This window comes from Narcine bancroftii, chromosome 3 (genome assembly GCF_036971445.1).
Source record: "Narcine bancroftii isolate sNarBan1 chromosome 3, sNarBan1.hap1, whole genome shotgun sequence".
In the NCBI taxonomy this organism is placed as follows: Eukaryota; Metazoa; Chordata; class Chondrichthyes; order Torpediniformes; family Narcinidae; genus Narcine; species Narcine bancroftii.
The window spans coordinates 109,170,611-109,193,488 of NC_091471.1; the positions used below are offsets into that span (position 1 = coordinate 109,170,611).

General features: G+C 42.2%; 1 protein-coding gene and 1 long non-coding RNA gene across 6 annotated transcripts in view; one reads left to right on the forward strand and one right to left on the reverse strand.

Annotated features, from left to right (window-relative positions):
• Positions 1-830: 830 nt before the first annotated feature.
• Positions 831-6,351, reverse strand: shisa3 (shisa family member 3). Its single transcript, XM_069924785.1, has 2 exons — positions 5,601-6,351; positions 831-2,198 (listed from the first exon to the last, which is right to left on the reverse strand). Exons 1-2 carry the CDS (start codon positions 5,872-5,874, stop codon positions 1,666-1,668), a joined length of 807 nt encoding a protein of 268 aa, XP_069780886.1. The 5' UTR covers positions 5,875-6,351; the 3' UTR covers positions 831-1,665.
• Positions 5,601-22,878, forward strand: part of LOC138757464 (uncharacterized) — a 28,195-nt gene continuing 10,917 nt past the window's right edge. Inside the window, exons 1-4 of one of the 5 annotated variants that reach the window (XR_011353621.1) lie at positions 5,601-5,830; positions 9,070-10,393; positions 12,684-12,718; positions 20,729-20,853. This is a non-coding gene — a long non-coding RNA (uncharacterized lncRNA). Of the gene's footprint in view, positions 5,831-9,069; positions 10,610-12,683; positions 12,719-20,728; positions 20,854-22,878 lie in introns of those variants that run through there. The other 4 variants (XR_011353622.1, XR_011353623.1, XR_011353620.1 and 1 more) reach the window with 4 other exon arrangements.

The following is a 22,878-nucleotide window of genomic DNA, read 5'->3' on the forward strand; positions in this document are numbered from 1 at the left end:
AGCCAAAACAACTTTTTTGCATCCATTCCATGTCAATTCTAACTATCCCGTGAAGATTTAAGTTTGGTTTAACTCCATATGGTTGCACAGAGTTTTGCCATTTTAAATGAAATGTACTTTCCATATACACAATGTGCTGAAGTTCTTTAGAATTATTAGGTTTGATTTATAAAATGAATGCTTCTGATCTATTCGTGACTGTCCATCTTTAGTGTGAAAGAGATTACGATGGTTTGTATGACTTTGTTAACTGCTTTTTTACTAAAACAAAATCTGGTGTCCTTCAGCCGGTTTAAAGGATTTGGAAGATCAGTCCCTGTGCCTGTGGTCATGTAGTCAGCAGGTTGTGAGGTATTGACTGCACTTAATAATATCAAACTTTTCATCCCTACTACAAGCAAGATATTCCATGGCCAACGTAGAATTCTGGAGGAACTCTACAGCTGAGTTAAAAATGGGTAGAAATGGTCAGTCAACATCTAGGGTCTGGACCCTTTGTCGAGACTTTCCCATTGTATTCAAATATTCCAAGGTGAGAAGGAGTAAGTAACCTGATAATGATTTGAGTCTGAATACTTGATCATTTGGTAGGATGGGATTTAATATTTCTGAGGATTATTATTGAACTGCCGGTAACATAAATCTGTGTAAATTTCTCAATAAAAACTGCAAAATATTCAACTCCAATGTCAAGCATAAGAGATCAAAGAGCAGGCACCTGACTGTACAATTCTATTTTGCATAATGTTTTATTAAAACAATTTTAATTTCAAATCTTTAAGTTAACATGATTTTGGAATAGACATTTTATAAAATATTCCTATGCATTTCCACTATAAATTTAGTTTAGTCATTTAATTAAAATGATAACGTGATTACTAAAATTATTAGTCATTTTGATGTTCTGTATATTTGTGCAAGATGGATCAGAATCAAGAATAATCAACTGCTCAGTACCTCTATAAATTAATATTTTAAATTGTCAATATTTAGATAATGGATTCAAAAAGTAAAACTGTAAATATGGGGTCAAATCAAGAGAAATAAGCCTTGAATTGATTTTATTTTCAAGTTCTGCCGATAATCCCACTGAGCCCAGTATCACCCAAGAGCTCAAGACTTCTTTTCACCTCTTTATGCGTGTCTGTACGTTGAATTTAGTGGCAGGGCTGAGAATCATTACTCCATGAATTCATTGTAGTGGTCGTAGTTCAGCAGGTTTCCAGTCGTCAATGGCAAACGCATTGGAGAGGAGGAAATCACGGTACCGTCCCAGGGCTATATTTCCAAAGTGAGATGGGTGGCTGGTTGAAAGATTATTTTAGTACCATTGCTAATGCTATATATCTTTGACAGAGTTCAGTTATCCGTAAAAAATATCGCAGTATAATATGAAAAGTAACATGATAAAAGGAACAAATTAAAAAAGTTGAACCAGTTGATCCCCTTGAAGGAATTGGCGTGGCTGGCGATACCCTTCAAGCATCTGTCATCTTCTTTGATCGGAGCTGCAGTGGATGTGATCTGCTCGGAGTAAATGCTCCCAATTGTTTAGCTGGCTGGAGACTGCACCCAGCACCAAAACTGCGAAACAACTCTCTCCAAAGGGGGGAAAGGGTTGCTTCACGCAGTTTATAAACACGATCCTTTTCCAAAAATGCCCTCTTACAACCCCGCATTGTATATCATTTGTTCAACGTTCTGTGAAGGTGTATTCTGAGACTTCAAGCGGTTCTGCGTAAATTCGTTGAAACTTTTGGCCGTTGCGAACGGTTCTGGCTGCAGGGTGTAGGCGAAGTACTGCTGTGGAACCAGGAATCCCTGACCCTGGCTGAGGTGCAAGCCCTGTCCGGCTTGTAAGCAGCCGGGGGAACTGTAAGCCGGCGGAGGAGATGGCACCAGGCAGCCGTGCCCCGGCTCCGACCTGTTGACGGAGAATCTGTGAATGGAGCCTCCGGTGGAGCTGGAACTGGTCGCGGTGCTGGACCTGGACTGCCTGGAGGGGGTCCTCAGGTTTGTGAAAGTTGAGATCATGGGAATCGTCTCTGTCTGGCGATTCCGCATTGAGAAGCGCATCGACTGGGGGTTTGGTTGTTTGGGCCTGAGGCAAGTGCAGCAGTAAACAGCCACCAGCGAGCCCAGGATGATGAATGCAAGAAATATGGAACCTACAATGAGGAACGGCACATAGATGGGCTCTGCAGAGGAACAGAATAATATGGAATTAGTAATATGTTCAGGGATTGGGAAATATCATCTACGAGCACTACATCCAAACCCCAGTTAGATTTGGAGCGATGAAACATGAGGATCTTTAGAGACACCAAGAGATGCAGACCCGGGGGGGCGGGAAAGAACTCATTTTGGAAACTCCGCTTTAGTCCCCTTGAACGCACCTTGATCCCTGAGCCCCATCTACCAGTATAAATAACAACGTATTAAATAAAACGTAATTTACATATCTTATAGCCTGACGAAATAGATTGGTGCACTAAATAATTTCTCATCATCGGTTTTATTGAGCCTATTTTGTAGAAGTTATGAACAATATTTTCGAAATTTTTCCATTTTCTTCTCCGACTTTAAATCACAGAATCAGCGAGAGATGCTCCTTGCCGCTTTGTTTAATCGAGGCTCGTTATTCTACGGTGAAATTTCGCATCATAGGGTTAATAACTAAAAAAGCAGAAACTTATTAATCACCAGTATAGATCGGGCGTGTGTCAAATAACTATTAGGTAGAGTGACAGAGTGGAGTGGGAAGGAATCGAAACTATGATCTATTATCTGCAAGTTTTCGTTCGACATAACCCATCCAATGCAAGCTGCTCGCTCGCACACAGCGTTCATGTCAACCAAAACATGTGGTCCGCTGGAACACAACTAGAACCTTTATAAGGTAGCTAGCTGGTTGATGGATTGTAAACGGACACTGCCTGATAAACTCGTCAATGACAGAATAGTATCTTCTTACAGGGCATAGAAAGATTTGTCCTGCAAAATATTCCAGGCAGTGGCACGTGGATCATTTTCAGAAATGACTGAGAAGGAATCCAAAATACATTCTGCATACTTGGCTCCCACGGTTTAGTGCAGACACAATTTATATTGTATCAATCTTCAACAAAATCTCCAAAAAAAAGCAATCCTGCTTTCCCTAATAATTTATATTAAATTAATAATTTTTTTTAATTTTTCTACTTTTTATTCTAAACTTTAAAGACTTGATTTTACGTTTCCAAGTTATTACATAACATGCTGTACTTGTTCAAATGTGTCTTGAATTATTTTATCCCTGTTGTTCTAAAATGGTATCTATTTTACTTATAGAATAAAACGAAATGATTACAAAATGCTAAAATTCAGATGCTTTAAATTCCAGCTTTTCTAAAACAAAATGGGTTGAAGTTTTTAAGCAGAATTATAGCATCCAGGGCGGAAAAATAAAGAACCCTCAGAAAATCAGAAAATCGGTGAGTGTATTTATTTTTATTTCAAGCCACTCCTGATAGACGTTCTCCGACATCCGGAATTCAATTTCAGGGGAACCCCTAAGACTGGTTTACCCTCAATGAACAAGGTGATTGGATCATTGGGAGATGGCAAAATATTTTTATGACACCATACACTTCTTTCCCATCAGCACAGCCCGAGATACCTTGCAGAAATATGTAACTAAGAAGCAAAACCAGAAGAAAAATCTATTCTAATTGTAATATTAAGCGTCCATACGGGTAGACATAAAATGTCATTTACAAATCCCAAATAACCTCCGACAACTCCGCTGCCAGTGATATTTTTAAAATTTCCATCATGAAATGATGAATTAAACAGATTGTGGAACGCAAAAGTTGCAAATGTTGGAATCTTGAGTAGACAAGAAGGACTCAGTCGGTCAGATTTCGAACAGATTGGTGCTTTGAATTAAAATGTCCAATGTGCTAATAAACGATTTTCAAATCTAGTTATTCTTTACAATAAAACGCACAGCCCGCACTTAATTCCTCCGGCCTCGCTACTCTCCGGCCAAGGGGTAAATTTGGACTGGCAATTATAAAGTAAGAAACGCGAAAAGCGGCATCTCTTGAACATGGACCGACAGGTTTGCTGCAATCCTACTGCCCAACACTTTCCCACTCTATCCACAGCTGAAGTTGAAGCGCCGTCCGTGACGACGGGTTCGGCAACAACTGCCATCCAGTCTATTCCTCGGCGTAGAACCCGCCGAGTTTTTTTCTCCGCAGAGAATGAATTCCTCTGTATTAATTCCATTCCTTCGTGCCGGTTATTAGATTTCGGCTGATATCGTGTGCTGGGCGGAGCTGAGAAAGTTTGAAACTGTCCCGGAGATCCCAAAAGATCCATCAGTGTCACGTTCTGGGGATTGTGGTTGTATTTGATGTGAGGAAGGAATGTAAGACGAGACTGGATCTCCGAGGTTATCAATACAGAAGCTGTCATGCAGACACTCGTTTATCGTGGCTTACCTTTCTCTCCCTTTATATGAGGTTAATGCAATTTCATGCTCATCTGGTTCACTGAAAATTCACATCACAAGATGGCACACCACTTAAAGAGATCCTATCTCTTTCCCATCTCCTGCTGTAATACAATCTGGCAGACTTTTAAATCTATTTCGATTGACACCCAAGGTTCGCACAAACCCTTTCAAAGTCTAGCGTGGTTCGGTTGAACTTGAATGCCAGTCGGGAAACGAATACTCTTTAGATTACGGACTGAAAATCACGGCCTGTAGCAGATGTTAAGTAACTAATCTGTTAATATAAATAACTGCAGAATAAACTGTATTCGAACGCCCTCGGAAATGTTTGCAAACAAGACTTCAAACGAGTCTTACAGGGAGAAAGCTCGCCACTCCAGTGTCCAAGCCTAATGGCCAAATTGCAGGGTTTTCTCCTGCTGGTTCGCAGCGACTCACGGCCGCCACCCCCCCCCCCCCCCCACCCCGGCTCTTTGAGTTGCAGTTCACGGAAAGTCCAAGAGTGAATCCACCAAATATTTCTGAGATCTTACGGAAACTTCCCTCACCAACACTTCCAATGGAGACTCCCTCCGCGTGCCATAAATGAATTGTTTGCATTTGTGAGTGTCTGTTTAGGGGGAATGCTCCTGGTGATTTATGGAGCCGCAAACAACTATAACGTCCACAAGACAGAAACCGATTATAAACAACGTACAGCTTAAAAGTAAACTCATTGCAATGATTGAAAGGGCGAATTGCTTAACAACGTGCTTCAAGTGGGAAAACCATCCTTGCTTGTGCAAAAATCCTGTGGTGCAATGAAGCAGTGGAACGAGTTGGCAATTCGGAGGCGAGTTGGATCTTTGGAAGTGATACTTTTCTGTAACCGTGGAAAAGAAACAGATGGTACCACGAAGAAGAAAATCCCAATCTTCCCAATGCAGGTCTGATGTGCCCCTCTTGACTACAGAGGGCCCAGATGACTGAGACTAATGATCACTGGACATGCCCCGAATTCACGCTGGTCTCCGAGGGCGCGATCGTCCAAAACGCCCTCATTTAAAGCTCACAACAAATAAAAAGCCGTGTCGACAGCGGGCTCCAGAGTGCCACTTACGTGCCGCCAGATTGGCGCCATGCCGCTCCCTGTCGTTGGTGCAGCGGCCCTGGGCCAGCCTGGCCGCCGCCGCCGCGCAGCAATAGCGGAGGGAGCATGAGCCGCAGCAGATGGCCGCGTCCGCCCGGTCGTAATCCTCCGGACACTGGAAGCCGTCGTGCCACTTGCCGGCGCCGTCAATCCAACCGTGGCAGAACTCGCCCCGGCCAGCGCAGATGGCCACGCTGCAGGTGAGCGAGGCGAGCAGCAGGCATGGGAACACCCCCGTCACCATCCCGACCGGCTGAGCTGACGGGATCGGATCCGGATCAGGACCCTCTCCGGCTCGGGTTTCACTTCAGGGCCACGGTTTCGCACAGATTCGGTGTTTGCAAGTCCTCTCCCCGCGAGCGCACTGTTTCATACTCGTCCCCCGGTGTTTCGTTTCTCCTGGTGGAAACAAAGTCCCAACAAGGGCACCAAGTTTTGTGTCTCAGTTGGCTGAAGCGACGTGGCGGGCCGTGGCCCAGACCGTGACGAGTGGGCGCTCGGTGCCGCGGTGGGCTGCGGGGAAGGGTCCCCGCGGGCTGGGCGCACGGCTCCGGGAGAGAGCCCCCGCCAACACTCAGGGGATTGACTCACTTCGGGACGGTGGCGAGCCAACCTGAAGCGAGAGCCTTTGCGTCAGTGCATTGGAAGGCTCCGGCATCTAAAATAAATCAGTAGCATTATTCCACCGTGCAGAACATTATTTGGGGATCTGATTTCTTGCAGCGCTTGATGGTATTTTTGACGCATCGAATTGTCCTCTTCAGCCACGACGCTCAGTTTTAACCATTAACCGTCTGACAACTCGTGGTAAAAATGTTCCTCCAACGCCCGCCCCCCCCCCCAAAAAAAAATCGAGGTAATTTGCTGATGCAGTGAGGAACGGGGTGGGTGGGGTCGGTCATACGATGTCATGGACTCGTCGGGGGTCGGTTGGGGGTGCGATCTCCGCCGCACCCGGGTCTCCGGATGCGCCACCTTCCCCAGTGAGCCAAGGCGCGCGCGCGGGTTGGGGTGGGCGGGCAGGGGTGAGGGGAAGACGGGACTGGCATCGAGCGGGAGAAGTGGTCACCGACTTCTGGCAAGATGAGGATTATAATCCCCAGATCCCGTCACCTTCCCGCTGGAGATACTGCTCCCCATGCCTAGAACTGTTATCCCTTTATTGGGCGTCAGGGGTATGGCCAGTATTTATTGGCCCCTGTTGCTACCAGCACAGCAGGGGAGGTGGTGAAATGGCTTATCCCCCAGAGCCCTCTTGCTTCCCTCTAATTCCTATCTACATACTACTTACTGATAAATAGAAATTAATGCCTGGCCCCCTAGGAAAAAGAATCTCAGGGTTGTATGTGATGTCCTGTGTGTAATCTGACAATACATTTGAACTTGAATTTTGTAATATTTTCTAAAAACAGAGCATCAGGTCCCACAGCCACACCAGTGATACCCAGCTTTATCTCACCAATCAGTCTCGTGAGCTCGCCATTGTCTCTAAATTATTTCTCCAACTTCCAGTGATGCTTGAACAATAATGTCTTCCAAATGAAGTACAGGTGTAAAAAAATAGTGATTCTCTTGGTCCCCAACTTAGCTCCTTGCATCACTGGCTCCATTAATTTCCTTGCCAACTATTTGAAATGGAATTAAACTATTGAAATAGCTGATCCTGAATTTGGACCTTTTATCTGTACAACCTGCAGGGTGACCCATTTCCCTCTCTGTAACATTGCCTGGCCCTGTCCATGTTTCAGCTTATTTGTGTCTGAGACCTTGATCTATGCCTTTGTCCTGTTTAATACTTCTGATGTTATTCAGAACTGCTTTTCTTTCTTTTTCTTTGGCTTGGCTTCGCGGACGAAGATTTATGGAGGGGGTAAAAAGTCCACGTCAGCTGCAGGCTCGTTTGTGGCTGACAAGTCCGATGCGGGACAGGCAGACACGGTTGCAGCGGTTTCAGGGGAAAATTGGTTGGTTGGGGTTGGGTGTTGGGTTTTACCTCCTTTGCCTTTTGTCAGTGAGGTGGGCTCTGCGGTCTTCTTCAAAGGAGGTTGCTGCCCGCCAAACTGTGAGGCGCCAAGATGCACGGTTTGAGGCGTTATCAGCCCACTGGCGGTGGTCAATGTGGCAGGCACCAAGAGATTTTTTAGGCAGTCCTTGTACCTTTTCTTTGGTGCACCTCTGTCACGGTGGCCAGTGGAGAGCTCGCCATATAACACGATCTTGGGAAGGTGATGGTCCTCCATTCTGGAGACGTGACCCATCCAGCGCAGCTGGATCTTCAGCAGCGTGGACTCGATGCTGTCGACCTCTGCCATCTCGAGCACTTCGACGTTAGGGATGAAAGCGCTCCAATGGATGTTGAGGATGGAGCGGAGACAACGCTGGTGGAAGCGTTCTAGGAGCCGTAGGTGGTGCCGGTAGAGGACCCATGATTCGGAGCCGAACAGGAGTGTGGGTATGACAACGGCTCTGTATACGCTTATCTTTGTGAGGTTTTTCAGTTGGTTGTTTTTCCAGACTCTTTTGTGTAGTCTTCCAAAGGCGCTATTTGCCTTGGCGAGTCTGTTGTCTATCTCATTGTCGATCCTTGCATCTGATGAAATGGTGCAGCCGAGATAGGTAAACTGGTTGACCGTTTTGAGTTTTGTGTGCCCGATGGAGATGTGGGGAGGCTGGTAGTCATGGTGGGGAGCTGGCTGATGGAGGACCTCAGTTTTCTTCAGGCTGACTTCCAGGCCAAACATTTTGGCAGTTTCCGCAAAGCAGGACGTCAAGCGCTGAAGAGCTGGCTCTGAATGGGTAACTAAAGCGGCATCGTCTGCAAAGAGTAGTTCACGGACAAGTGTCTTGGTGTCTTGTGTCTTGGTGTGAGCTTGCAGGCACCTCAGATTGAAGAGACTGCCATCCATGCGGTACCAGATGTAAACAGCGTCTTCATTGTTGGGGTCTTTTATGGCTTGGTTCAGCATCATGCTGAAGAAGATTGAAAAGAGGGTTGGTGCGAGAACACAGCCTTGCTTCACGCCATTGTTAATGGAGAAGGGTTCAGAGAGCTCATTGCTGTATCTGACCCGACCTTGTTGGTTTTCGTGCAGTTGGATAATCATGTTGAGGAACTTTGGGGGACATCCGATGCGCTCTAGTATTTGCCAAAGCCCTTTCCTGCTCACGGTGTCGAAGGCTTTGGTGAGGTCAACAAAGGTGATGTAGAGCCTTTGTTTTGTTCTCTGCACTTTTCTTGGAGCTGTCTGAGGGCAAAGACCATGTCAGTAGTTCCTCTGTTTGCGCGAAAGCCGCACTGTGATTCTGGGAGAATATTCTCGGCGACACTAGGTATTATTCTATTTAGTAGAATCCTAGCGAAGAATTTGCCTGCAATGGAGAGCAACGTGATTCCCCTGTAGTTTGAGCAGTCTGATTTCTCACCTTTGTTTTTGTACAGGGTGATGATGGTGGCATCATGAAGATCCTGAGGCAGTTTTCCTTGGTCCCAACAAAGCTTGAAAAACTCATGCAGTTTGGCATGCAGTGTTTTGCCGCCAGCCTTCCAGACCTCTGGGGGGATTCCATCCATACCTGCTGCTTTGCCACTTTTCAGTTGTTCGATTGCCTTATATGTCTCATCCAGGGTGAGAACCTCATCCAGCTGTAGCCTTAGGGGCTGTTGAGGGAGCTGGAGCAGGGAAGGACCATCGCCTTCCCAAATATCCTAAATAACACAAAATCCTGGTTCACTCACAAACAATAAAAGGCTCCAGTACTGATTCCTGTATACATCACTGGTCACACACTTCCAAAAACAAAAATGTCCTTCCACCTTTGTCACCTATCACCAAGGCAATTTTGGATCCAGTTAGCCCCCCTCGCCTTTGACCCCATGTTCTTTAACCTTCAGATCCAGCCTACCATACTGGATCTTGTCAAATCCCCCACTAAAGCCCATTTAGTCAATTCCATCAATATGCCTTCATCAATCTTCTTAGTTACCTCCGCACAAAATTCCATCAAATCAGTGAAACAGAATTTTGTGTAGCACAAAGCCATGCTTTCTTTCCCTGATCAGACCCTGCCTCTTGATCAGCCCTTGCCTTCGAAATGTACATAAATTCTATCCTTTAGAATATTCTCCATTTGAGATCTCACTGCTTAACACCCTGCTCTAATATTCAGCAGAGGATCTCCCCATCTACTGGATAATGTTGGCCATGTGCCACTGGACTTCATGCCACTGGACTTCCATCTCTGCCACTCCAACACTACTATCCTCTCAGTTCCTTCACCTCTCTTGACAGACTCCATCTCCTCAAGCACTTATTGCCCCTAGTTGCTACTGTTACAGAGTTCTGTGTTGTGCATTGGGCTATGTGTTGTGTGGTTTTGTGATGAAAAGTGACAGTTAGCCTTCGAGAGCCAAGGTGAAGGTGGACTGCTGAGAGAGTGGGAGATGGACTGAGCATGTGCAGAAAATGATCTAAAAAAAATTCTGGACTTGGACGATAAACCACCACTGGGTGGAGCTGTGGAGTGGAAGAAGGCCCAGAGCATGAGTCATGGTGGAAGACAGTTTAGAATGTTGGGATTTCAAAAAGGGATGAACATTCCGAAGGCAGCCAGAAGGATCCAGACCAACCCAGTGGTTCCTCCCTCTCCAAGCAACACAAGACAACTTTGAATTTTGTGCTCTCTCTCAAAGATCTTTAGGATTTTGTTTACCAAAAAATCCGAATTTTGTTTTTGATCTTTGCTTCGGTTGAGATCGAAGTTTTGTGAGTTTTGTTTTTCTTTGTCTAAGTTTTTCTGTGTGCTGGTTGGAACTGTAGCTTAGACTTTGATTACTTCTGTTATATTTAGGCTGGGAATTTATTAGTTTTACACTGTTATAAAGATTTGCATAGTAACCAGTGGGCATTGTTATAAAAGGGGGGATTTTGAATTAAAGTTTGAAGGTGAATTTTTGTTAATAAAGTAATTGTTCATTTTTACCCCTGTGTGATATGCATTCTTTGTGGTTGCTGGTTTGATCTTGTAACATAATTTTGGGACATCGTCCAGGATCAAACCAATTTGGAAGCTTTAAGGACGATTGACTTGTGCTTAGTTATCAGTCGTCTGAGTTTGACTCAACCTCCAGCTTGAAATTAAAAATAAATGGTGAGTGTATAAATCACCAGCAGAAAAACCAGCAACAATGAATATTGACCAGTTCATAGCTAACCCTTCAGTGCTTAATTTAAAAATGGCTAAAAAGTCAGAACTGATGGTTATAGTTGGCAAGTTTAAACTTCTTACAGTAAGAACTGGGATGAAAAAGAAGGAAATTGCCCGAAAAATTGTTAAGCACTATGAGGGAAAGGGGGGTATTTGAAGAGGCTGCATTAGAACAGTTTCCAAAGGAGAAAACTTCAGAGGAAGTAAAGTTGGCTTTGAGAAAACTAGAGTTAGAGGCAAAAAGAAGGCAGGCAGAAATGGAGGAGAGAGAGGAAGAACAGAAGCATGAGCTAGAACTAACTAAATTAAAGCTGTCCACAACGCAAGGAGAGGGAGAAGGCCAAAACCCACGTGCTGGTCAGGAGGAGAGGTTTCTGGTCAGTAGAGAAGTGAGGTGAGTTCTTCCATTTGAGGAAGCTGAAATACACCAGTATTTTCAGCATTTTGAGAAAGTAGCTGTAAATTTAAAATGGCCACCAGACCAGTGGTCAATCCTGCGACAAAGTGTTCTTAAAAGGAAAGCCCAACAGGTGTATTCGTGTCTCTGTACAACAAGCAGCTAATTACGAATTTGTAAAGCAGGCTATACTCCGATCTTATGAACTAGTCCCAGAGGCTTATAGACAAAAGTTCAGGAGTAAAAACAAAGCAGCAACCCAATCTTACCTGGAATTTTCTTATAAGAAGGTTGTGTGTTTTGTTCGGTGATGTGCTGCAATAAAAGTAGAAAATAACTTTGATTTATTGAGGGAAATCATTCTGATGGAGGAGATTAAAAATTGTGTTCCTGACAATATTCAAGTGTACTTGGCAGAGAAAAATATAAAAACTTGGCAAGAATTAGCTAAATTAGCAGAGGAATATGCTTTAACCCACAAGCCTAAGTGGACACCAGGGAAAACCTTTCAAAGGAATACTGCTGATAATCCACGTAGAGTAGAAATAAAATTGAGAAGTGAGGGTAAAGGAAGAGAAGAAGTGAAATGGGTGAAGGAAAAATTTTCGAGTGTTATTTGCCACTATTTTAAGAAGCCAGGGCACATAATAGTAAGTTGTCCTGTACTGAAAAGGAAGAAAGAGAAAGGGGTGGTACCAATTGCCTGTATTCAGAGTGAGAAAGTTAGGGATATTTTTAAATCATTAATGACTGAAGGTTTCATTTTGGTTAAAGAAGGATCCAATCAAGTGCCAGTTAAAATCCTGCGGGATTCTGGAGCAGCCCAATCGCTTATATTAAGCAACGTTTTGAATTTTGGTGAGGAGACTGATGCTGGAGATGTGAAGTTAATTAAAGGCATTGGTGGTGAGCTTATATCTTTGCATAGAATAGTTATGAAATCAGACTTAGATAATGGGCTGGTTACGATAGGGATAAGATCAAGTCTGCCGGTGGATGGAGTTTCTCTTTTGTTAGGGAATGATTTAGCAGAGGGTAAAGTCAAACTGACAAGTAAGCCATTGGTTTATGAGTCCCAAAAGAATTTTGAAATCTACCCTGTGTGTCCCATTACTAGAGCCATGTCCAGAAAAAAGGTAGAGGTAGAGAAAGTCTGTGATGATCCTGTAGTGGAGGCAAGCATTGAGGACAAACCTAAGGATCCAGCTTTGCTGTTGTCAAGAGAAGAATTAATAGCTAGACAAAAGCATTTTCCTGATCTTGCTGGGATAAGAGATAAGATTCTGTCTAACTAGGAAATTGAAACTGTGCCAGTAGGTTACTTTGTTCAAGATGGAATATTGATGAGAAAGTGGAAACTGCCAGTGAAAACTGGGCGGTAATAAGGCAAGTTGTAATTCCCAAAACTTACAGGAATGAAATATTAAAGTTGGCTCATGGTACACCTTTAGGAGATCATCTTGGAGTGAAGAAGATGGTAGAAAAGGTAAGGAAACAGTTTTATTAGCCAAAATTAAGAAAGGATGTTGTGAACTTTTGTAGAACCTGTCACACTTGTCAACTGGTGGGCAAGCCTAATCATGGATCACCAGTGGCACCTTTACAACCCATCCTTGTTTTTGGGGAACCCTTCTCAAAAGTGATAGTGGATTGTGTTGGCCCATTGCCAAAAACCAAAGCAAGATATGAATATTTGTTAACACTCATGTGCACAGCTTCAAGGCTTCCAGAAGCTATTCCCCTGAGAAACATTAAAACAAAGATGATTGTGAAGGCTATGCTAAAATTTTTCACACTCTTTGGCCTAACAAGGGAAATTCAATCAGACCAAGGGAGTAATTTTATGTCTGAAATATTTCAATAGATGGTGTATGAATTGGTAGCCCATCAAATTGTGTCGTCTGCCTATCATCCTGAAAGTCAAGGGGCCTTGGAAAGGTTCCATTTAACTGTGAAAAATATGATTGAGGGCTTATTGGGTGGAAAATAATAAGGATTGGGATGAAGGAATCCATTTGTTATTGTTTGCTGTTAGAGAGGCAACTCAGGAGTCTCTTGGCTTTAGTCCATTTGAGTTGGTGTTTGGTCATGAAATCAGGGGTCCATTACTATTGTTGAAGGAACAGTGGATACATAATGATATACAATCATATCTGTTGAATTATGTTTTCAAATTTAAAAACCAATTACATCAGGCTTGTGAGATGGCAAGGAAAATTTTAAAAACTGCTCAGGGATAAATGAAAATTCAGTATGATCAAAAAGCAAAAATTAGGGACATTAAACCTGGCGACAAAGGTTTCCAATGCAGTCAAACCCTTTGATAGCTCAGTTTTGAGGACCATATAAGGTGAAATAAAAAATTAACTAGGTTACCTAAGTCATTGAGATGCCTGATCATTGAAGCGAGATATAGGTCTGTCATGTGAACATGCTTAAAAATTACTTTGAGAGAATGACTGAGGAGGAGACTAGGATTCCAACCAAGGTGCTGGTTATAGAGGAAAGTAAGGAGGAGATAAGTTTTGAGGAAGATCATGGAGCACAAAAAGTGATAAGCCCCAGGCTGGAAAATTCTATGGTTTTGCAAAACTTAGACACCAAGTTAATTCATTTGACTAAATCAGAAAGGGAAGAAATGAAGACATTACTTATGAAATTTAAGGATATATTCCCAGATGTTCCAAGGAGAACTATTGTGGCTTGTTGGTGATGCTAAGCCTATTAAGCAGCATCCTTACTGAGTTAATCAGGAAAAGTGCAGATTGTTGGATCAAGAGGTGGATTATATGCTCAAAAATGACATCATCCCAAAATCGTTCAAATTGGAGTTCACCCTGTGTTCTGTTGCCTAAGACAGATGACTCAATTAGGTTTTGTACAGATTATCGAAAGGTAAACATGGTGACAAAGACTGATGCATTCCCTATTCCCAGAATAGATGATTGTATAGATAAGGTGGGGAAGGCTAAGTTTATTACAAAGATTGATCTCTTAAAAGGATACTGGTGTGTTCCTTTGACAGAAAAAGGCAGGGAGATTTCTGCATTTGTTACACCTTTGGCATTGTATGAGTATAATGTTATGCCTTTTGGGATGAAAAATTCACCTGGCACATTTCAGAGAATGATTAATGCAGTAATTCAGGGTTTAGAGCACACAGGAGCCTATATTGATGATTTAGTAATTAGTACGGATACATGGGAAGAACACATGGTTGAATCAGAGCAGTTATTTCAGACACTGGTGGAAGCACACCTCACAGTGAATTTGCACAAGAGTGAGTTTGGACATGCCACTGTAATTTTTCTGGGTTATGTGGTAGGACAGGGACAGGTGGCACCGGTTGGAGCAAAAGTATTGGCTATCACTGCATTCCCAATCCCCGGTAATAAGAAAGCTCTTCAGAGATTTCTAGGTATGATTGGCTACTATCGTAGATTTTGTAAAAACTTGGCAGAAATTGCACTCCCATTGACAAAACTACTTGGAAAGAAAGAAAAATGTATCTGGTCAGATGCATGCCAGGAAGCATTTCTGAAGTTAAAGGCCATTTTATGCCATCAGCCTGTACTTGTGTCCCCTGGCTTTGAAAAGCCATTCTCTTTAGCCATGACGCCAGTGACAAAGTGGTTGGTGCTGTACTGTTACAGAAGAGGGATGGTGATGGAGTAGAGCATCCTATTTCGTACTTCTCGAAAAAGTTTGATGACCATCAACAAAGTTATTCAACCATTGAGAAGGAGTTATTAGCGCTTGTTTTAACATTGCACCATTTTGATGTGTATAATTGTACTGTTCAAAAACCATTAATAATATATACGCTCATAATCCATTAGTTTTTTCTGTCTAAAATGAAAAATAAGAACAGATGGTTATTGAATTGAGCTTACTATTACAAGTGTATTATTTAATATAAAGGGGATGGATAATATAATAGCAGATTGTTTGTCAAGATGTTAATCTGGGTAGATATGAATCTAATCACATACTTACTGTAAAAAAAATGGAGTGTTTATTTTATTTATGTAATACTTCCATTAATTGTTAAAAATTTGTTCTTGTGGACCAATTTTGTTTAGCAGGGGAGGGGGTTATAGACATGTGTTGTGATTTTTCTTAAGTGTTGTATGGTTTTGTGTTGAAAAGTGACAGTTTGTCTTTGAGAGCCAAGGTGAAGGTGGACTGCTGAGAGAGTGGGAGATGGACTGAGCATGTGCAGAAAATTATCTAAAAAATTTCTGGACTTGGACGATAAACCACCACTGGGAATGCTGTGGAGTGGAAGGAGGCCCAAAACATGAGTCATTGTCTGGAGGACAGTTTAGAATGTTGGGATTTCATAAAGGGATGAACATTCCGAAGGCATCTAGAAGGATCCGGACCAAGCCAGTTGTTCCTCTCTCTACAAGCAACACAAGAAGACAACTTAGAATTTTGTTCTCTCTCTCCCTCAAAGATCTTTTGGCTTCAGTTTACCAAACAAACTGAATTTTGTTTATGATCTTTACTTCAGTTAAGATCAAAGTTTTGTGAGTCTTGTGTTTTTTGTGTTTGTTTTGTGTCTAAGTTTTTCTGTGGGCTGGTTGGAAATATAACTTAGACTTTAATTACATATGTTATATTTAGGCTGGGGAATTTATTAGTTTTACACTATTATAGAGATTTGCATAGTAACTAGTGGGCATTGTTATAAAAGGGGGGATTTTGAATTAAAGTTTGAAGGTGAATTTTTGTTAATAAAGTAATTGTTCATCTTTACCCCTGTGTGATACGTCTTCTTTGTGGTTGTTGGTTTGATCTTGTAACACTACTAGAACGTTGGTGGAGCTAGTGAAATGGTTTATACCCCAGAGCCCTCTTCTTGCTTCCTTCTAATTCTGTGTACATACTTGCTGCCCCTCACAAGTTCACAGGTTCTGCCAGGACACTTACAGGCACTGACTTCCTTCTTATTTGGCAAATTGGTGCAACATGAAAGATTGATGTGTCCCACTGAGATGATTCAAATGAGGTGGTGTTCCTCAAGCTTGCATTGAACCTCATAAGAAGAGGGCAGCAGGCCAGACTGAAGAGTAAACAGAGGCACTCAAAAAAGCAATCATCATTATGTAATTGCACCTTCCAATCTAGTGTATGGCATTTAGTGCTCGCAATATGGTCTCCTTTGTGCTGGAGAAACTAACCCAAATTAAGTGATTGACCATAAGACTACAAGACGCAGGAGCAGAATTAGGTCATCGGTCCATGGAGTCTGCCCTGCTTTTTAAATCATGGATGATATGTTTTTCACCCAATCCAATTCTCTGCTGGAATACATTGTGAGGATAGTGGTGGAGGCTGGTTCAATAGGGACATTCAAAAGATTCTTAGATAGACCCATGGATGTAAGAAAAATAAAGGATTATGGATGTGAGGTAGGGAAAAATTAGATTGTTGTGGAGTAGGTTTACTTAGGTCAGCACAACATTGTGGGCTGAAGTGACTGTATTGTGTTGTAATTATCTATGCTCTCCCCATAACTTTGATAGCCTTACTCATCAAGAACTTATTATCCTCCGCTTTAAATATGCCTACACAGCCATTTTTGGCAACAAATTACAGAGATTTACCAGCCTCGGGTCAAAGAAATTTCTCCTCATCATGGTTTGAAAGGGGAGTCCTTTTATTCTGAGGCTGGGTCGTCTGGTCCTAGACTCTTCCACTGCGAGAAACATCTTCTCCACATCTACTCTATCTATCCCTTTCAATATTCAGTGTGTTTTGCAGAATATTTCCCTTCAGTTCACAAGGCACCCTGGGCCTTCAATTTCTGTTCTCACTCTGACTTATCTGCCTGTGGTCTCCTGCATGGTTCCAATGAGGCCCAACTTGAGCTTGACGAACAGCATGTTATGTTCCAACTGGACATGTTGCAGCCTTCAGAATTCAATGTCAAAATAAATATTACATGCACACTTGGTGTTTCAGCTTGTTTCTAAACTGGCGATGGAGTCATAAAAAGATACAACATGGAATTATGCCTGTCAGCCAACAGAGTCCATCAAACATCAATTTTTACACTCATCCTACTCATTCCCAGCAAATCCCTCCACACATCAACATGCAATTTTGAGTGGCCAGTGAATTGGCAAAACCACACTCTATCTTACAATCTACTTTGAGATTGGGAGAAAACCCAGGGTCACAGAGATAACACATAAATTGCATGCAGATACCATCAGAGATCCTGGATTAAACCCTGATCATTAAAGCAGTGTGGTATCGGTTCTAAAATATGCACCACTCTCCCACATTATAAGGCTCAGTCGTTCTCTCTTCATAGTTACAGCCTAATTTAATGCAGATTTCCAGCATTCCCCTTTGGATTTCAGGATTCAGTAGCAGCTCTGACTGGCATTTTACAGTTTTTACATTTCATTGTTTTCTCTCAGAAAACAATATAACATAACATAACATAACAATTACAGCACGGAAACAGGCCATTAGGCCCTTCTAGTCCGCACCGAACCAAACACTCCTCTCTAGTCCCACCTACCTGCACAATGACCATAACCCTCCACCTTCTTCTCATCCATATATCTGTCCAGCTTTTTCTTAAATAATAAAATTGACTCTGCCGCCACTATTTCTCCCGGAAGCTCATTCCACACCGCTACCACTCTCTGGGTAAAGAAGTTCCCCCTCATGTTACCTCTAAACCTCTGCCCCTTAACTCTTAACTCATGTCCTCTTGTTTCAATCTCTCCTTTCTTTTTCTTCTTTGGCTTGGCTTCGCGGACGAAGATTTATGGAGGGGGTAAAAAGTCCACGTCAGCTGCAGGCTCGTTTGTGGCTGACCAGTCCGATGCGGGACAGGCAGACACGATTGCAGCGGTTGCAAGGGAAAATTGGTTGGTTGGGGTTGGGTGTTGGGTTTTTCCTCCTTTGCCTTTTGTCAGTGAGGTGGGCTCTGCGGTCTTCTTCAAAGGAGGCTGCTGCCCGCCAAACTGTGAGGCGCCAAGATGCACGGTTTGAGGCGTTATCAGCCCACTGGCGGTGGTCAATGTGGCAGGCACCAAGAGATTTCTTTAGGCAGTCCTTGTACCTTTTCTTTGGTGCACCTCTGTCACGGTGGCCAGTGGAGAGCTCGCCATATAATACGATCTTGGGAAGGCGATGGTCCTCCATTCTGGAGACGTGACCCATCCAGCGCAGCTGGATCTTCAGCAGCGTGGACTCTCCTACTCTTAACGGAAATAGTCTATCCACATCCACTCTGTCTATCCCTTTCATAATCTTAAATACCTCTATCAAATCCCCTCTCAACCTTCTACGCTCCAAAGAATAAAGACCTAATCTGCCCAATCTCTCCCTGTACTCTAGATGCTTAAACCCAGGTAACATTCTGGTAAATCTTCTCTGCACTCTCTCCACTCTGTTTATATCCTTCCTATAATTAGGCGACCAGAACTGCACACAGAACTCTAAATTAGGCCGCACCAACGCCTTATACAATCTCAACATCACTTTCCAACTCCTATATTCCATGCAATGATTGATAAAGGCCAGCATACTAAAAGCCTTCTTCACCACCCTATTCACATGAGTTTCTACCTTCAGGGAACGATGTACCGTTACTCCTAAATCCTTCTGCTCTTCTGTATTCATCAATGCTCTCCCATTTACTACGTATGTCCTGTTCTGATTCTTCTTACCAAAATGAAGCACCTCACGCTTATCAGCATTAAATTCCATCTGCCATTTTTCAGCCCACTTTTCTAAGCAGCCCAAATCCCTCTGCAATCCTTGAAAACCTTCTTCATTATCCACTATTCCACCTATCTTAGTATCTTAGTATCGTCTGCATATTTACTAATCCAATTCACCACCCCATCATCTAGATGTTACAGTAAACTCCCCATTATCTGGCCCTCAATCAACCGTAAATTGAAACAACCATCAAAAAAACATGAGGAAATAAATAATTTTATGAGAATAAATAGTTTTAAATAAAAGTTTAAAATTGTAAAAGTAACGCACAACCCCTTGGGAGCACACATTCAGCTAGCAGAGCGTTCTGGTCGTGTCCCCGCAGCAGGTGTTTGAATAAAGTTGCAGTCAATGCTGCAACCCAAAGTATCTCCCCATCCCTGCCTGATAAAAGAGTCTTTATTTGAATATTATGAAGTAAATTAGTAATGCTTTATCATAAGACTTTGGGGGGTGGGTAATTATGATGGCGGCATGGTAAGTATTAATGTAATCCTGTTAAAATGCTTGTGAATGGGGTTTGAATTTAAAGGAAGGCGCACCAAGGGTCTGATCAGGACATTAATGTGGAGGTGAGTAGGGTTGCGCTGAGGGCTTGACTGGGACATTGGTGTGAAGATGAGTCAGGTTGAGGGTCTGACCAGGACACCAGGATGAAGTGTTGATCAATCCCACTCGTTGCTGGGGCGAATTTCCCAAAGTCTCACTCTAATCTCTATCCCCTCCTGGCAAGAATCTACATTAGTATTAGGTATATTAGTAAGTTTTCCTCTATAAAATTGGAGGTGGGGGTGGTAACTATGACAGCGGCATGGTTAGTGCAATGCCTTTATCGCGCGAGTAATTTGGGTTCGAATCCTGTGCTGTCTGTAAGTTTGTACATTCTCCCTGTGTCTGTGTGGGTTTTCTGCATGGGCTCCGGTTTCCTCCAACCATTCAAAGCATAGTGGGGTTGTAGGTTAATTGGGTTTGATTGGGCGGCGTGGGCTGAAAGAGCCTATTTCTGTGCTGTATGTCTAAATGTAAACAAAATAATGAAAATTTTAAAATTAACACTTACAGTACCAGCCACCGATTCAATTTTAAATTTTGTGAATTACTTGATTAAAGTGAACGTTACATAATTAAAGACTACAATATTTTTTTCAAATTACATTTTGTATTTTCTTTTGTCTTCAAACAGTATATTCTTAATGCAGGTGTTAGGCATTATAAGAATGAGTCTCAGTCAACCGGAAAATTTGCATGTCCAGCACGTGCGATCCCTTAGGTTCTGGATAATGGGGATTTTGCTGCATTCTGACCCATCTGTTAAATCAGCATCTCCTGGCAGCACAGATCTCTCCCAATCAGAGACAACCTATTTTTCTTGTGTCCCTCTCCGCTTTCTGCAACTTAAAATTGATTTATTTCCTCATTATTTCAGTATGAATGAAGATACTTTGATCTGAGGAGTAATGTTTACTTCTCTTTCCACAGATGCTGTGTGATCTGCTGTTTTAATTTGGATTTCCACATTTAACTTTGCACATTCAGATGCTAGTCCTCACTGTCAGTTTCAGTGCATAATACTCAAATTGTCATGGGATGACCAAGGGAGATCAGTTAATATTATTTAAATAATTATATACATTATGTAGGGTAAACCAAAAATATCAATCATTTAACTGAAAGTTTCAGACTTTTTAAAGTTAATATTTCAAAAGCCATTTTTCAATTAAATCTTTTGTTCTTTATTTACCAGAGCAAATTACGTTATTGAGGATATTGCACTGTAAACGAACTGCAAATTGACCGCACTTACACTAATAAAAAGATAACTCCAAGAATTGAAAGCAAACGGCTTTTATTGAGCCCTTTGTCCACAAGGTGATGCTGTATTCCATCAAATATTTTCCTTACATTATGGCTATGTAATTTTAACTGAGGATATCCTTCTTTGAATGACTTTGAATTTTCACAGAGATCTGTGTTACTTTAATAAGTATCTTTAATTATTAATCAGGAGTTAAAATGTTATTTTTTCTTATTACTGTAGTTATGTGAAAATACCCTTAAGAAATTGAGAAAATTTTCTTTTGAAAAACAGATTCATTCATCAAATAATAAAAACAATTAATTTAATGTGTGAAATATGATTTTGCTTCATCTGGGTAACTATGATTGAACCTACCCTGAGTTATAACAATCAAAATTTAGTTTATTTTTCTGCAAAGAGTTAAGACACAAAGGTACTTGTATACAGGGACTCATTTAAGGACTCTTACATGTGCAATATGTTGCAAAGACCAGCTGTCAGCTTTAATTATTAATAATCTGTACTTAGAAACTAGTCAACTGAAAATGAGCTGGACAGTTTTGTGCATTTATTAATTATTTGGCACAACTAACTTTTCAATTATTTTAGAACCATAGAACATTACAGCACAGAAAACAAGCCATTTGGCACTCCAAACTGCTGAAGTCTTATCCTGCCTAATCCTATTGGCCTACACCCAGTCCACAGCCCTCCACACCCCTCCCATCCACGTACATGTCCAAAATGTTCTTAAATGTTAAAAATGAGCCTGCATTCACCACTTCAGATGACAGCTTGTTCCACTCTCCCACCACTCTGTGTGAAGAAGTTCCCCCAAACCTTTCCCCTTTCATCCTTAACCCATGTCTTCTGGTTTGTATCTCATCTACCCTCAATAGAAAATGCCTATCTACATTTATTCTGTCCCCCTCATAAATTTAAATACGTCTATCAAATCTCCCGTCATTGTTCTGCACTCCAGGCAGGTTGTTTAAAGAAAGGTGATAAGAGACAAAGGAGGAAAAACCCAAAACCCAACCCCAACCAACCAATTTTCCCTTGCAACCGCTGCAACCATGTCTGCCTGTCCCGCATCGGACTTGTCAGCCACAAACGAGCCTGCAGCTGACGTGGGCATTACCCCTCCATAAATCTTCGTCCGCGAAGCCAAGCCAAAGAAGAAAGAAAGATAAGTCAGCACACAGAAGGGAGATTGAAAATTTGGCTGAATGGTGCACCAACAACAACCTCACACTCAATATCACTAAACTAAGGAACTGATTGTTGACTTCTGGAAGGGAGAACCAGCGATATAAAATCCACTGATCATTGGGGATCAGAGGTGGAGAGGGTACATAAATTTAAGTTCTTGGGAGTCACTATCTCTGAGGACCTTTCATGGACTGAACACATTAATGGCATAGTGAAGAAAGCACGTCAGCGCCCCTACTTTCTCAGGAGTATGCGGAGGTTTTGTATGACACCAGAAACCCTGGCAAATTTCTACAGATGTGTAGAAATAACTTCTGGCTAACTTCTGGCTCACTAGCCTAAAATTTCCAGGGTTTTTTTTGAGACTTTTTTGAGCAACATGTGCTACCCTTCAAGCCACAACACCTGTGGCTAAGGACATTTTAAATATTTCTGTGAGGGCTCCTGCAATTTTTACACTAGCCTCCCCCAAGGTCCACGGGAATATTTTGTCAGGCCCTTATTTGCTTTAAGACAGCAAGCACTCCTCCTCTTTAATAACTTTAACAGAATTTTTTTCCTTATTGAAGACAACTATAAAATACTCATTGAGTTCCTTCCTCTGCCATCTTTCCTGCTTCCCTAATCAGTTCTATATCATCTTGTGCCACTCATTTATTCGTTACTTGGTGATGAAATACTTTCTGATTTCTGTTTTATGTAACTGCCTGTCCACCCCCATCTTTTCATTTTCACATTTGAATTTCTTTTGCCTCCCAGCATATTCAGGCTATGTCTACTGCAATTTTCCCTCTGGTGGGTGGGAAGAGAGTGGAAAGATACTCAGACATCTTCAAATTTTCTTCCATTTGATGGTCACCCATTATAGTTTCACCTGGCTGTCT

Excerpts from the sequence above, each read along its gene's own strand:
- shisa3 (XM_069924785.1), bottom strand. The coding sequence starts at position 5,874 with ATGGTGACGGGGGTGTTCCCATGCCTGCTGCTCGCCTCGCTCACCTGC. Across the intron at positions 2,199-5,600 it reads TGGCGCCAATCTGGCGGCAC|AGCCCATCTATGTGCCGTTC; the intron begins GTAAGTGGCACT and ends GTTCCTCTGCAG.